This window comes from Leguminivora glycinivorella, chromosome 12 (assembly GCF_023078275.1).
Source record: "Leguminivora glycinivorella isolate SPB_JAAS2020 chromosome 12, LegGlyc_1.1, whole genome shotgun sequence".
NCBI classification, from domain to species: domain Eukaryota; kingdom Metazoa; phylum Arthropoda; class Insecta; order Lepidoptera; family Tortricidae; genus Leguminivora; species Leguminivora glycinivorella.
In genome coordinates, this window is record NC_062982.1 from 22,760,687 (window position 1) to 22,777,471 (window position 16,785).

Genomic DNA, 16,785 nt, shown 5'->3' on the forward strand with positions numbered 1-16,785 from the left:
TATTGAGCTCAATAATTTTCTTTTTCGTTGTGTGTCACCAGAAGTAATATTCCTTAATAGGTGTAAAATCACTGTCAACGTAACTAGGTATTACCTAAGGCTCATTTTATCTCTTATCATATTTAATTTGGAGAAGACTGGCATAGACAACCATTGCTTATAAAAATTGTTGCAGAGCAAAAACTTGTCTAAAAGATCTTGACTTATCACTGATAAGAAAATGGTCTCTTTATAATGACTGTCTTAATTCATTAAGCTTGTAACTAGAACTAATAAGGTAAAAGGATAAATAAAACAATAATAAATGTAAACTTTTCATAAGTTAATCATATAATATATTTGTAACATAAATTAATTTCATTTCACATCAAAATAGCACTAATTTTAATAATTATTTAGTACCACATCCATCACTGTTAGAAATAATATACCATTTAACTAGATTTACAATTCATAATTATTACATTTTAGTCAATGTAAGGCACAAAGTTACAAGCACAACAGTATACATAACATCTACACTACAAGCAATAATTGGCAATTATGTATTTTCTTTATTTACCACAAAATTGTCAGTGGAGTAACAACTTAGAAAAAGATCAAAGAATAAGGTGCCAAATTCTAAGAATTCATGCATACTTTCTTTTTAGTTAAGTTACTGGCACCCATATTTTTTAAAATATGATCTTGATGTACCTGCAGTACTGGCAAACTCTTTTAGGATTTTTTTTACAAGTCAGTTCTCAGTTGTTACCACCTAGTCACTTACCACATAACTTCATGGTAAATAGGTAGTGGAAGTAACCCTTTTCTATTATACATTAATGTATAAATGTATATTTTGTTATTTAGAGATTCATGTTAATCTTATAGCTATTTCAATGTATAGGTATTAGGTATAAATTGGTATTGGTGGAATCCTTCAAAATTGGATTATAAAATCTGTTTTGGATTTAGAATTTTTTATGTGGTTTCCACTCAGAATCTCGAGCTATTTCAATCCTAACAGAAGAAAAAAAGTGTCCTATGGTTTTTTCCCATTCCGTTACCATTTTTTCATACATTTTGTATGGTGGAATGAATGGAAGGTTTGAAAAATGTATGAAAATCTTGGGACATTTTTTTTCTCCTATCAGGGTCGAAAGACCTCGCGATTCTGAGTATGAAAATGGCCCTAAAGTATTTTCAAGTAATTTCTGAACTTTTAAGTACAGGCATTTATTATAATAGCACCTAGTTAAATGTTTTATAAGATTTCAGAAACATCTTTTAGCTATGAAAACAGAAAATACTTAGCATTTAGTTTTAAAAGAAATCTTTAGCTTCATTTATGTTAAAATTAGATTTTATAGTTTTATATAAATTTACGTTAAGTATTCAATAAAACATTGATACCTACATCAATAATAAAAAAAAAAGAATACAAAAATACAACCTTACTTAATACAAAAACAACAATTACAATACTGGCAGTTACAAAACAAGTGATGTGTCAAAAATATAAAAACCAATGATTTAATTATTTAACTATTGCATGAAATATTATTTCTTACGTCATATTTATAAAACTTTGTATATTATCAGTGTATAAGATGGCACTTGAAAAATACCCATTTTTAATGCTTATATAAAAATCATTAAAAACAACAACCCCAACTACTTTTATATTTAAAATGTACTATAGAAGATTTAAATTTATTCACACACTAAAGAATTCGTAAGAAAAAATCAATAAGAATTAAGAATAAGTCAAATCATTGGGTATCTGCATTAAAAAAATTGTATAAGTACAAGACGTAAAATCTCAGTAATATTTCCCCAAATTACCTAATTAGGGAATACGCATTATAGTATAGATGTAGTTTATGATGATTTTATATTTTATTTTTCGGAAACGAACAAACATGTCATGCTATTTTAGTCAGTCTCCGTACAAGACGTTCTGTTATTATTTGAAGTGGCATGACAAATACAAAGTGTCCGAGAAAATACGATGGTTAACTATTAAGAGTATGCACTACATCTGTACTACCATGCTCACGACAATGAAAATGAGTATATGGGATAATGTTTTGGGGAAGAGGACAGTTGATTTTTTTGTCATACAATTGTGTTTTGTTTTATTTGTCAATATTCTCGAGAATAGGCATAATAATACAAATGGGGTATCACGCTTATAAACAGTGTAAATTACTATATGGGATCATGTTTTGGGGCAGTGAAAATCTGTGTCCCAAAACCGTGCTTTTACTTGTTCAAATGTGTTTTTTCGATGTCAAATCAGTTTTTTTTTCAGAACTCTGTATTCTAGTACTTTGTACTATGCTCACGGACAGTTAAAATAATTATTTGGGGTTTTGTTCTGGGGAAGAGGGCAGTTGAATCTGTGTCACAAAATTGCGTTATTTACTTGTTCATCTTGTCAAGGATGGGCAGTATCATGTTGAAGGAGGGCCGCTTGCCGATGTCCTCGTTCATGCAGATGCGGATGAGCTTGGCCACGTGCGGAGACACGCCCGGCGGTATGGTCACGCGGAGCCCCTCCAGGGCTATCTTCATGCCGCACTCCATTGGGGATAGGTCCGCGAACGGAACCTGTGGAATTAAATTTAATAAGAATAAACCCAGTAATAGAAATTAAAAAAACCCTCCCTCTTTGAATTTTGTACAGAATGGCTAAATTTAATCAAAATTAACAAATATGATGCACATTGAAATGCCTGAGGTAACTGTCTCGTACCGGCTACGAACTACGAACAAACTAAACATTATGGAAGGGTATTCCGTACACCTCTAGTCGCCAAATCCCACAGTAAAGCAAAGGTATATCGCAAACTTTGTTGCGATTCAGTAACGCCAGTGCTCTAGAAAGAGTGGAAAGTTCTAAAAACAACGAACAAGTACTCGGTACCACTTTCACCTCGAACCTCGGGTACTCTGTACCTCTCTCGTCGCCGTCGCATAGCGCACGGATATTATGTACTAAATCTCTTGTAGCCAGGGTTGGTATTCCGTACATCTCTCGTCGCCAACTCCCACAGCAGCACAGCAAAGCACCACATATCGCAAACCTCAACGCTATTAGAACTTCTCGATGTGTTCTAGAAAGTTCTGAAAATAGCCTACGTGGCGACGCCCTAAAAGGCTTGGTATTCCGTACCACTTTCATCGCGGATCTCGTCTCGGGGGAGGAGGATGCAGGCGGCGTTTGCTTGCCGTACATCTTACTCCCCGTTAGCCAGGGTTAGTATTCCTTACCTCTCTCGTCGCCAACTCCCACAGATAGGCATAATAACAAGTTACTCTTGCTGTCGCAAAGTCCACATTCCACTTAGAACTCCTCGAGTTTCCGTGTGTTGTAAAAAGTTCTGAAAATAACCTACGTGGCGACTGGCGACGCCTTAAAAAGGTTGGTATTCCGTACCACTCTCGCCTCAAGCCGCGGGTATTATGTAGATCGGGATGGTATTCCGTACCTCTCTGGTGGCCAGCTCCCACAGCAGCACGGCGAAGCTCCACATGTCGCAGGCCTCGGCGTTGCGCTTGGCGCGCGGGCGCTGCAGCGCCTCGGGCGCCTGCCAGGCCGGCGCGTAGCAGCGCCCGCGCTCTTGGAACGAGAACTTCGAGTCCGCCATGTTGATGCGCGCTGTCATGTCCTCGTCGATCTGGGGGAATAAAAATGTATGTAGGTATATTACATTACATCAGAGGCCGGGAAAATGAGGATTTCCGGCCAAGTGGGTATATACGGATAGAGGGATACGAGGCCGGGAATCCGTTTTCACGCCGAGGCATGTATAGTGCTTTTCTCAAACATACAATGAAATAAAATAAAAATGCTCTAAAGGACAATATTTTATAAAAAAAGGTTACTTTGCAGGCCTAGGCCTAAAAAATAATATGAAATCCCTTTACAGTTCTCTCGAGTTGTTGCGCCCAAAAAGCGATACTTCCCAGCCCATTTTAAGGAACGTAAAGACAATATTTCATTGCATGTTTGAGAAAAAGTTATTTGCATAAATTAAGTACATAATCAGGTATTAAAACACTCATGTATATAAATGCTTCTCATTAAGCACCAGTTGCATAAATTATACAAATATAAACAGTTATGAGAAGAATCCTCATCCCTGAGGATGCCTCGTAGAGAGGCGAAACACGTGTCGAGTTTTGTATTTTTGATGTTGAATTAATTGCGTTTTTATTTTTGCGGTGAGAAGGTGGGAACATTAATTGCATGTTGTATAAAATACGCATGTAAGTAGGTATAACAGGCTAGTACCTAGTACCTACTGATTAAAGAGCACGTCATTTTCGCGGATTAGCAAAGTAACACTGTTTGAGCTCAAGGGTGGAGGGGTGTTATTCCAGCAGCGGCACGCGGCATATCTAAAACATGTGTGATCCTTCTTTAACTTACTATGCCATGTCGGCTGTTACGCTGATACAGCGGCCGTTGATGGTCCCTATCCTTCTGTAGCGAGTGCAGATACATGCCCTTAGCCCCATCGCTATAGGGGCAGGTTATTCCAATAGTTTCACGAGGCATATCTAAAACACATAAAAACTCACCATGGCATGTCGGCTGTTAAGCTGATACAGCGGCAACTGATGGTCCCTATCCTTCTGCAGCGAGTGCAGATACGCCATGCCTTTGGCCACGTATTCCTATAGATTTCTAAGTGGCGGCGGGGCGTTATTCCAACAACGGTACGAGGCATATCTAAAACATGTGTGATCCTTCTTTAACTCACCATGACATGTCGGCTGTTAAGCTGATACAACGGCAGCTGATGGTCCCTATCCTTCTGTAGCGAGTGCAGATACGCCATGCCCTTGGCCACGTCCCGGGCTAGCCGGAGCGCCGCTGCGGCGTCGACGACGACGCGCCCGGCGCCGTGGAGGAGCGCGTACAGCGAGCCCCACGACATGTACTGGCAGATCACCACGAGCGACGGCGGGGACGTGCAGCAACCCACCTGGGGAAATAGGAAAATGGGTAATTTTACGCAATATCTGGGATTGGTCGAAATATGTGTAAAAACACAAAAATGAGTTTTCCTAGAGATGGCATTTAGTTAAATCGATACTTCGCCCACGAAATCCCCCAAGTCAACCAATTTAAATCCTAGGCCACTGTATAACCTTTTCACAGTAAACGTCGATGTGACTTCTTTGACAAATACAGCATGGTGTCAATAGGGTTCTAGTGGCCTAGGATTCAAATTGGTCGACCATACTAAAATGAAATTTACAGCAAAATTTTAATAAATTGTAGAAATTAAATGAGATTAGCGTTTTCTTCGTAAGAGCTCATATAACCCGGCAACCTTCAAATCAAGAGTGAACAGGCATCTTCTGGGCGAGCTCACTCCATCGTAGGCCACGTAGGCTTTGCCTTTGGCTAGTCTGTGGTCAAGAGTAAGCCCATTTATAATAATAATAAAAAAAAGAGTGATTTTGCACTACTCGAGTGCCTCTGGTATGTTTGCAGAGGCGAGGACGGATGATTTCTCTGCAATTAGGCGCAAAAGAGTTGCCTCCCTGCTGAAACGAATGCACGGTATGAGCAACAGCATGCTGAGAACTTAGGCTGAACGACTCGACTGCTCACTAAGTGGGTCGAGTTGGTGATCACCAGTGATTGGGAGGGATAAATAGGGTTTATAGGGTATGTCGCATGGTATAAGTAACTTACCACGGGCAGTATGTTAGGGTGCGAGAATATCCTGAGTTTAGGGAATTCCTCGTTGAAGTCGCGTTGTATACGCGGCGTGCATTCGCGGACGGCCAGGATCTTTGCCACGATGTCATTCTTTTGCCAACGGCCGCGCCAAGTTTCACCTGATAACAAAAAAAAATGAAAAATGTACGCGTACGGCGAGACACTTTAGTAGATTACCGTAAATTGATCACTAATAAGAAACTATTGAATACTAAAAAAGAATCGATTGGCTTAAAACAACATATAAAAAATTAAAGTTTTCATTGTCACACAAATGTATGGGAAAAGTTTTTCTCGATTTTTAAACGATTTTTTTTTGTTGGTATGTTTAGTTTTGGATAGGTTAGGAATGAGACCGATGGCATATTAGTTATTTGTTATACAAGGGTGCAAAGTTGTATTTTAACGCCCGAGTGTAGAATTGAAAAACGAGCAAGCGAAAGGATTCTATAGTTGAAGTTGGTTCAAGAATAGAATCCTGAGCTTGGCGAGTTTTTCAACACACGAGAAGTAAAATACATTTGCACCCGTGTGTAACACAAAACTTTTCCCCTCACTATAGCGAGGAAATTACAACACAAAAAACGCGTTTATCACTGTTTTCAGTAATTCTACAGGTGGTAAATCATCTTAATAACTAGATTCACCCACTTTTATCAATTTTAAAGCAGAAAATTTTACTATATTCAATGTCAAGTTATTTTATCCACTAGTAGATAAAGTGAGTTTTTACCCGTTGGTATTAAAGGATAAAACATGTGTTTCCGAGCTAGTGAGGGGAAAACATATTTGTGACATTTTCCTCACCCTGTATGCCTTTCCAAAATCTGCCAACGCCAATCTACTTTAATTTAAAATCGAGTTCGTTCTCTAAGACCGTTTTCGCGTAAGTACGGTACGGCATCTTGTAGCTGCCTTCACAGACCCGCTTACCCAAATAAACCTGTCATGACTCCTTGGCATTTTCCACGGCTCATGGAAGCCTGGAGTCCGGTTTGACAACTAGCCACAAGATTTGTCGCAGGCACTAGTTGTAAGAAAGGGTCACTAGGCCTTATTGGGATTAGCTCGGTTTTCTCACGATGTTTTCCTTCACCGAAAAGCGACTGGCGAATATTAAATGACATCCAAATAAACCCTGTATCTGTATAGGTACCTAAGGCGTCCCACACAAGCGACGTAAGACGCGTCTTATGTCTTTCCTACACAAAATGTACTAAGGAGACGTTTTTAGGGTTCCGTACCAAAAAGGTACAAAAGGAACCCTTATGGCGCCGCTCTGTTCGTCTGTCTGTCTGTCACATTACTAAATATCTCGAGAACTACTTATGCTATCAATTTGAAAGGCATAGTTATGAACAATGTTAACCTCTACAAATAGAAAGCATAATTTTTATTAATTTTATAATTTTAATTGTAGAAAATGGCCAAAACGAAAGGGGGGCAAACTGTAAATTTCAAGTTACTATAGGTCAAGTGGAGTATGTTAGAAAGAGCTCAAATTGAACGTAAATAAACATTTATTTTTAATTTTTTTGTTGTGGAAAAAAAAATACCGCACATATTCGATAAATTCGCCCTGCACTTTTGCAGCTGATAGTACCTGAGGGTGTGACAGCCATGCGCGTGTGTAGCGACAGCTCGCTGATGTTGATGCCCTTGTGCCGCGACAGAGTGGCGTCCCTCGACCGCGTCCGCGTCCCGAGCCACGACTGGTCCTTGAACTGGATTTTCTTCATCTCCTGCCCTTGTTGGATCGCTAGCTCGTGGAGTCTGGAGATAAAGGGTTAATGTCAGATATTGTGGTTAGAGTTGTGCCTGCTCGTTTACTGAAAAGATCGCTCCCAACTAGTACGATCTCTTAAGTGTACTAGTTCGTTCTTTTAGTACAGCAGTATAATACACCGAGAGAGCGAGAGTCAAACCAAGTATATGGTGAACAGTAACGGAGTGACATATGTGCTATCTCGTTCGTACTTACTAGTCGAGAGCTGATCGGCCGTTTTTGCGCGCTCTCGGTCCGAGTCAGTCGATTCTAGTTCAGTTGCGGCCGGATCACACGGATCTAACGGTTCGCTTTGCTGTCAATCTCACTCCTCGGCTCTTCGCTCCTTTCGCTACCATTCTGTTGCGCGTGTGTGAGTGTACTAAATGTACTAAAGAGCAGAATCATTTGGGAGTAGTACACAGTCAAGGGAATAGTGTCTTTTGTACTATTAGTACATGTCCTACACAAGCTTAGGCCACAATTAGTTGTGGTGTAAGACCTAGTGCATAGTCAGGTTTCATTGACTGACATCTCTCAGCACAGTTTTGACAATTAGACCAATATCCTTTAACCAATGTGTCTTCATCAGGCCTCAGTTAAAACTTAAACTAAACTAACTAGCAGTGAACTTTGGAATTAATTTACAAATAAACACAAGTGCAGTGATATACAGCTCTAAGGGCTGCTAGTGTATCAAATAAAATAATAATAATAATAATTTCGGTAAGATGAAAGATTTTTTTTTTTAGCTATGCTAGCTTAAGATGGTTGAGCATTCCAGCTCAGCAGGACTAGCACATGCTTGATTGATGAACAGTATCTCGCCACGACGTAGGTCACACATCATTTTCTAATTGTATTAATAACATAAGGACGGGTATCTGTGTCACGGCGGCATAATCTCGCGCCAATCATATGCTATGTATCATAATATACTTGTAGCTTACCTCTGAACCAGTTGGCCCCTAGTCTTATCCAGTGGTGTGTCTCCATCTCTGTTAGCCAATGACACTAAGGCCCCAGCCATGACGAGGTCTTCAGCTATGGGCCCATAGCCCCAGAAGCAGGCATAGTGGAGCGGGGAGTTGCCATGTGCGTTGGTGAAATTTACGTCCACGCGGTTTTGAAGGAGCTGAGGACAACAATATATTCAATTCTAAAAGTAGTAATAAAAGTACTGATAACCACAAAATAAAAAAATTGAAAAAACCCCCGACTGCTACATAGTGGACCGATTATCATGAAACATAAGAACACTCCCGACTACCGATTAACTCAGCTTTCAGACAAAAAAAACTAAATCTAAGTCGGTTCATCCGTTCGGGAGCTACGATGCCACAGACAGACACACACACAGACAGACAAACAGATAGACAGACAGTTAGCACCAACTTAGAAGAATTTACGCTGTGTTGTCAAAAAAGTCACGCCGATCTTTGTATGAAAATGTATAGCTAGCTCGCCTCTCTTAAACACAAGCAATGCTATAATTTGCAGCCTAAAAATGGAATAAGAACAGAAAAATCGATGAAATAGTACATTTCGATACAAGTGCGAAAAAGAGGAAGTTCGAATCGAGTGGCGATAAATTAAAACACGACCGAAGGGAGTGTTTTAAATCGACACGAGTGCGAGAAGTGGTTCATTATATGCCAGATCGAAACTTCGGAGGCTCATCTGTACTGAAAAACGTCGTACGATACACGTGCGAAAAGGGAATTCGTAACTCGTGTCGATTGTTTCGAACTTCCTTTTTTACGCACTTGTATCGTAATGTACTATTTTCTAAAACAATGACCTTCACGCAGTGTTATTTACTGTGGCGCGGACCTCTACGTCATTATTATATGAGCCTCTTTCTCAGCACAATTCAGATGAATATAGTTTTAATATTCTAATATATCTCTCTTTCTTACCATCTGAAAGTCTGTTTGCCAGTCTCTACTTTATACTGAACACCATTCCCATGAAAACTTGACAATGCTTGACTCTGCTGTCTTATAGTCACTAAATACATACCAACTGAACAATAGCCCGGTGACCATGTGCGGAAGCCAGATGCAACGGTGTATCGTCACCCATGTTGGTGACATTGATCCGGGCTCCTCGCTTGATTAGCATCTCGACGATCTTCTGGTGGCCCTCTTTACAGGCCCAGTGGAGAGGGCTGAAGTCGTGGTCATCACTGGAATGTTGAGTTCAAAAATCAGTGCTGAGCCCATTGCTTTTACAATGTATATGTATACTAATAGTTTGTGTTATTTATTAAGATACTGGTGCCTAAAATAGCCCGGAGCGGGCTATCTTACTCTCCATACACAGAGAACCTTCTATAGAGTGCCAATATTGTAAATTTTGTGCGCGCTACAAATCACCAGTGCTTGGGGCGCGAGGAGCGGGAGGGGAATGTGTTTAGCGCGCTGCGATTGGTCGTTTCAAGGACGGCAGGCAGTCGCGCCAGATGAAAAGGGAGTCGCGTAAATAGCCAGTGTAAGTTGACCTATGCCGGCTCTGAATAAATTATAAATATGACTTATTTGTGGAATGTAATACCGTCTGTTTTTAAATTTGATCTTCTTGATACCTTTCCACACCATTTCACACTACAGGTGGACATCTTTAAGGCACCAAAATATCCTTTTTCAATTTTTTTATTGCGAAAAACACGAGCTGCTTTCGGGTCGGTTACTTGGTCGTTACTGATCGGGCACAGCGAGCGCCCGCGCTTATATCATGGCAAATACAAGTAAGGCTGGTGACCGCGAGTCGTCTTGTAATGGATGTCTATAGGGGTTGGTCTGTGTCTCAATATTTAAGCTTTCTTACTCTCAAAATTTAATACTTTTGTACCATAAACAAAACTGAAAAACAATAAAAATATATATCTGACAGCCTACCACTCTAAGGTTTAAGATATTTATTACAATACAACTGGTAAATCCAAACCTCTTTTGGATGGTAATAAACAGATTTCCCTTTAAAATAGTGAAACTTTATGACAAACTAGCTTTAATATCATAAATATGAGATTGATAAAACTAAAAAACAAAACTGTAGTTCAAGGAAAATAGCCACTTTACTAATTACAACGGAATTCTAAAATAATTCAAACAGGAAAATCTAAATAAATAGGTAATTTAAATTTGAGTGACTTGCTTGTGCAGCTACAGGATTCAAGAAACGTTAAGCATTGTTAACGCTCATAGTAAACCTTTCTGTGTACAAATAAACCACAGCTATTAATCTATTTCGGCATTACTCTAAAACATTACTAGGCCACGAGAGCCGTGACATAAACAGGAGTGGGCGTGCCTTCCAATGCCATATGCGGAAAACCTGAACAACCATCTGGCTCCTAAATACTCTCGAAACTACACTTAACTCATAAACTTACCCCTGATTAAAGTCATGCTCGATATCATCCAGCCAAACCCTCACTTGCAAGGCATTTCCTTCACGACACCACTGAAATATATCTTCCATGATTACTCAAATATATCTCACTCCAGCACTAATTTATATTCACTATATGGACAAGGCACTCTTTCACTTAAACCTAAACATGTAAATGTAAAATTAAAGTGTAAATAAAACACGAAAAACAAAATATTAATGTAGTATACAGGACTACTCATTCATTCATCTCTGTAAATTTGACAGTTTCGCAACCACTAAAAATAAAGTATAGCGAGAAGAAATTTAGAAACGCTTAAAAGTGACATCATTAATGCATTTTTATTGCGATCTCTATTTTTCTATGGTATTTACTGTATCTGCCGTCTTTGTCGTTGGTAATTGCATGATTCAATAGGCGTTTTTAATTTAGCAGTGTAGCTTTGAGTTGCCAGAGTACATAAATATTCGCGGTCTCGATTGACATTTTCTTGTAGCTTGCACACGGCGCATGTTTGGATAAAAGTGCGCGAGTTTAATGCGTCTGATTGATCATACGATTCATACGTATAAAGAAGCAATAGCTAGCCTACATACTATCAGCGGAAGCGGTTGTTTTATTAATTAATAAATTTATTATACTTCTGCCGAGCTTCAATGGATTTGTTATTATTTGTAATGCTCGTTAGCACTAGATTGCACCTTCACATCTGCTGTGTGCAAGAGCCCATATTTCAGCCGCCAATGTTTCGTGATTTGATCATAAATAGGTCGGGTCTTTGCGGTCACCGGAAATACCTGGCTGAGAGATCTCTATTTATAACAAACTTACCTACAAGCACCTACAAGCTTTGTCTGGAATATCTATTCTATATAATAATATTCTAATATCTAGGCTGGTTTTTATTTTCTTAACGATGTAGGTAGATACCTACCAAATAAATACTATAAGGACATCCTTACATAGGTACAAATATGTATAGAAAACATCCATGACTCAGGAACAATTTTTTTTTTCACACAAATGCCCATACCGGGATTCAAACCCTGGACCATCAGCTCGGCGGCGTCACTATCCGCTAGGCCAGACCAGACCGGTCGCCAATTGAACTAACGTTACAGGGAGAATACTATAGGCGCTCCCAAATGGCATACTAGTTACCGAAAATGTATAGAAATCTGGTAACAAAAAAGGAAGGTTTCATACAAACAACCCAAGACATTTTGGGAAACCTAGTGGATCTTGCTCTATCAGCCTACCAATTTTTATCAAAATCGGAGACGTGATCGAAATGTACAAACTTTTCGGGAATTGCCACTTATCAAATTGTCTAGATATCGAGTTAAATGTAATGTTAGGACAGAAGGTACCTCACAATCAGCGTCACACGGGGCACATCTAAAAATGGCAAGAAATAATCACCAAACATTGTATTCAAAATAACTTTATTTCAAAATACCGTTATAATATAAAGTAGTGTTAGAACACAATGAAAACAATTCCCTTGCACAAACAAAACGCATCACAGAACGACAGCTAGTGACTGTGAGTAGAAGCTGCATTCAATAATATCTACACTACACTTATTTAAAAAAAGATCCATTTATTGTAAAGTAAGAACGATGAGTACGAAGAAATTCGGTCATTGACACGCTAACGGCCCAGCCGCATTGGTCTAAGCGCGACAGCGGTGAGCGGCAGCCATACGTGCGAATGAAAAGTCCCATCGCTGTGTCTCGCTGCAATGTATGGCCGCCGCTCACCGCTGTCGCTTGGGCTAAGCCAATGTCGTGGCTGAGCCGTAAGGGTTTCCCTAAACCCATCGGAATCGATTCTAAGCGACCAAAAATCGCTCGTTAATATGAAGACGTCGTCGCTGAACGCATGTTCTTACTGACGAGCGATTTATGGTCGGCGAAAGCCGTTCGGGATAGGTTTGGGGACCCTAATTCCTATCGCTGGCGCAATGTAATACAGGGTGTTTGTTTTTAGGTAAAAACGAGCCAGGAATATACAGAATATATTTTGAAAGCGGATCAGTGAAGGCGGCATACAGGTCCCGGGCCGTAATTACGCGTGTGCGATAGACAGGAAATGTCATGTCAATGTACTAAATTCTTCGTGCTTAACGTTTATACTTTAAAGTGTAGAGTCTAGTAAAATAATCGTAAACTAGAACTTTGCTAATCCGCGAATAGATAACGTGCATTCATTTGAAGAACTGAATAAGTTGTCAAATCCGAAGCATAATTTTTACTAGACTTTACAAATCTGGTTCAGTCAGTAATAATAAATGTATCTTTTATTGTTAGTAATGGGACTAATATCTTCACTGATGGATCCACACATCGCTATATGTGAGCAAGACAACGCCACATATGTATAGCGCTGTCTCACTCGCGCACTACTGTGTGGATTCATTCAATGTGAAGACTGCCTTAAAACTAATAATTTATCCTTACATATCACAATATCAACAGCTACTCTACACGGTACGACGAAAGTACCTCAGACTTAAGTTTTAAATGAGTTCTGATTATAAAGTCAAACTAAGCTAAAGTAAAGACGCTAAGTATGAAGAATTTCGTACATTGACCTGGTATTTCTTACTCTATCGACCACGCACACTAATAATATTTTTATCTCACTCACACAGTGTCATTAATCGTCGGCGTCATGAGCGAGACAGCAATACTCGTGTGAGATAAAGACAGGAATAGGTAGGTCAATGTACGATATTTTCTGTTTTAGCGTCCTGACTTTAGGTTACTGTAACTTTATTCGACGGACAGACAGATCAACAAACAGTTAGGCCTAAACAATTTTAATATCTCGTTCCTGTACTTTAGAAGATACTTAAGTCCAAGCAAATATTTACAATATTCACAACACAAGTAATATAATATGCAGTATAGTATAATTGCTTGAACAAAATGGACTTCAATTGTTTAAAACTTTCCACTGAATATCAATAATATAGTACACTGACCTGGTATCGCTTGTCTCTTTCGCACACGAGCAATTTATTTTTCTGTTCCACTCACACAGGTCGATGTACGATTTTATTCATATTCAACGTACGCACTTTAGACACTTTAGTACAGAATCGGGAAAACTTACAATTTCCTTATCATAGAATGCATTTAATACGATTATGTAACAAAATATCGATTTATTTAGCCTAGATGCGTTAGTTCGAGTTCTAAACACTAATTGTGATATATTATCAGATATTTGGAGGCAAAACTAAATGGTCGATAGAGAGTTCCTGTATCGATAAAATAAATTATCGATAATATTTCCACTTACTAGGAATTACTTAATTTTGCCTCCTCAAATCCGATGTCTGAACATTATGTTACCAGCAAAACTTGGATATATTGCACAGATATATTGACTTACAAAATATTCTGGCATTATCCATTATATTTATAGTCTAGTCAACCATGACATTACTAAAGTGACTAATGACTGTCTCTTTCCTACTCTTTAAAACAGCCGTGGGAGAAAGGGATGGGAATAAAACCTTGAATGGCTGTCAAGACTATACATATACATTGTGGTATCACAAAACAGAATGCATCTTATGTATCATATCATATCCTACGTTTTAATACTTTTATGTTCCATACATAAGACACAGATATACTGTGTATTAACCCTATTTAAATAACAGAAACCGGCCAAGAGCGTGTCGGGCCACGCTCAGTGTAGGGTTCCGTAGTTTTCCGTATTTTTCTCAAAAACTACTGAACCTATCAAGTTCAAAACAATTTTCCTAGAAAGTCTTTATAAAGTTCTACTTTTGTGATTTTATTCATATTTTTTAAACATATGGTTCAAAACTTAGAGGGGGGGACGCACTTTTTTTTCCTTTAGGAGCGATTATTTCCGAAAATATTAATATTTTCAAAAAACGATCTTAGTAAACCCTTACTCATTTTTAAATACCTATCCAACAATATATCACACGTTGGGGTTAGAATGAAAAAAAATATCAGCCCCCAATTTACATGTAGGGGGGGTACCCTAAGAAAACATTTTTTTCCATTTTTTATTTTTGCACTTTGTTGGCGTGATGGATATACTTATTAGTACCAAATTTCAGCTTTCTAGTGCAAACGGTTACTGAGATTATCCGCGGACGGACGGACGGACGGACGGACGGACGGACAGACAGACATGGCGAAACTATAAGGGTTCCTAGTTGACTACGGAACCCTAAAAAGGAACCCAATATATGCAAAATAATTCTTGCCAAGCTGCTTCGCTTTTAAATAAACATAATATAAATAACAAAACACAAACTTCCGATATAAGTAACAAAAAAATTTGGTGATATCACATTAAGTTCTTAAAGCATTAAAACAAGCAATAGTGTACGCGAAAACAAAAAAAAACGGTGAATAACTTAATATCAAATTGTTTTCACTCAATAAAGCATAGTAACGTGGTCTATATGTACATTTATAGTCGATAAAATTAAACATCGATTCTATAGGAATCGATAGTCATAGACATGGTTAGTTATTTGACATAAATATACCTGTCTTCGATTCTATAACGTGTTATTGATATACGTTGCGCTGGTATTTTTATATGAATAGATTTAAGTTTAAGATGTGTTAGGTATTTTTTCTAAACACAAACTTTGCATATAGAAGTAAGCGATACTATTGGACGTATTAGAAGGACAAAATCATTATTTGAACGTCGTCTAAAGCTGAATACTTAGAATATTATAGTTAAGTATATTGGCAGCGCAATGGTTTTCAAATACACTGGTAAATGGACTTCAATTTTGTAACAATCACATAAGTTAACAATTATTTCTTTTTCATTTCTAAATGCTTTGTTTGTCTAATAATTTTTATATGTAATATATAAGTAAATGTAAAAGTCCGAAGTACGGTAAAACATGTGATTTACCGACCCCAAGCGGCAAAATCCCGAAATGTTAAATATCTAATTATTGCTCTTTACGGGCTTTTACCGACGTTGATTCGGTAAATCCTAGCTTATACCATGATCACTACATTATACACACATTATACCTTTTTTTTTGTTTGTAACAAAAATGAATAAATAGATAATTTTTCTTTACCTGTTATAAAAGTAAACTTTGTGACAGAAATTGAGTGAACTGGCAGATTGTTATACTATTATTCTGTTTATTTTTTAAACTCCTATGTTATAAGACCTGTAGAATCACATTTTAATACACAATAACAAGCTCAATACATTTCAATTTTGCAACATTACAGTAAAGAATAAATTTAGATTTAGTAACTAATTTTATCGATAACTACACATTACTGAAATGTCCCATCCTTAGACCATAAATTTAGTATTAATTTAAAACTTAACGATAATTTCAAAAATGGAACACATTTTGAATACCTGATTTTTTTCGCTTGATTACTTAGCCGGTTTGTATCTACGGTTAAAAAAGTTAGCAGCAGAATTGCTTAACTAAACGGTCGGTATGTTCAAAATAATCTGAACAAGCTTACTCATTTTTCTCTCCAGTTTTGTTGAGATATTATTAGACAGATCGACCGCTTACCTACTTCTGAACATTGTACACTTAAATGTTTAGTGATGTAAAACGTGTGTGTAGGCCTTAAATAAGCCCGAGATCGTTTATCAGTCGCTTTTCGATATTTGAAATCGTGTCATAATGAGTTCATGTACTGGGTTATGACTTATACTGTGTTTTTGTATTCCAGATACGAAAATGACAGTTAAATTAGTTATTTTACTACCTTATTAGTATTATAAATACCTGTAAGGATGCTTAAATTAGAAAATACGGTACCACCATATCAATCACAATGACAAATTGCATTGATAAATTGATGCAATCTAATTGTCGATTTAGTATCTGCAATGGGATAT

At 38.0% G+C, this 16,785-nt stretch overlaps 1 protein-coding gene across 1 annotated transcript; it reads right to left on the minus strand.

Annotated features, from left to right (window-relative positions):
- Positions 1 to 304: 304 nt before the first annotated feature.
- Positions 305 to 11,159, minus strand: LOC125231916 (integrin-linked protein kinase). The gene is made up of 8 exons (XM_048137519.1): positions 10,888 to 11,159; positions 9,513 to 9,678; positions 8,441 to 8,625; positions 7,329 to 7,498; positions 5,699 to 5,844; positions 4,755 to 4,979; positions 3,477 to 3,665; positions 305 to 2,595 (listed from the first exon to the last, which is right to left on the minus strand). The coding sequence occupies exons 1-8, from the start codon at positions 10,974 to 10,976 to the stop codon at positions 2,407 to 2,409; spliced, it is 1,359 nt and encodes a 452-aa protein (XP_047993476.1). The 5' UTR covers positions 10,977 to 11,159; the 3' UTR covers positions 305 to 2,406.
- Positions 11,160 to 16,785: the final 5,626 nt, after the last annotated feature.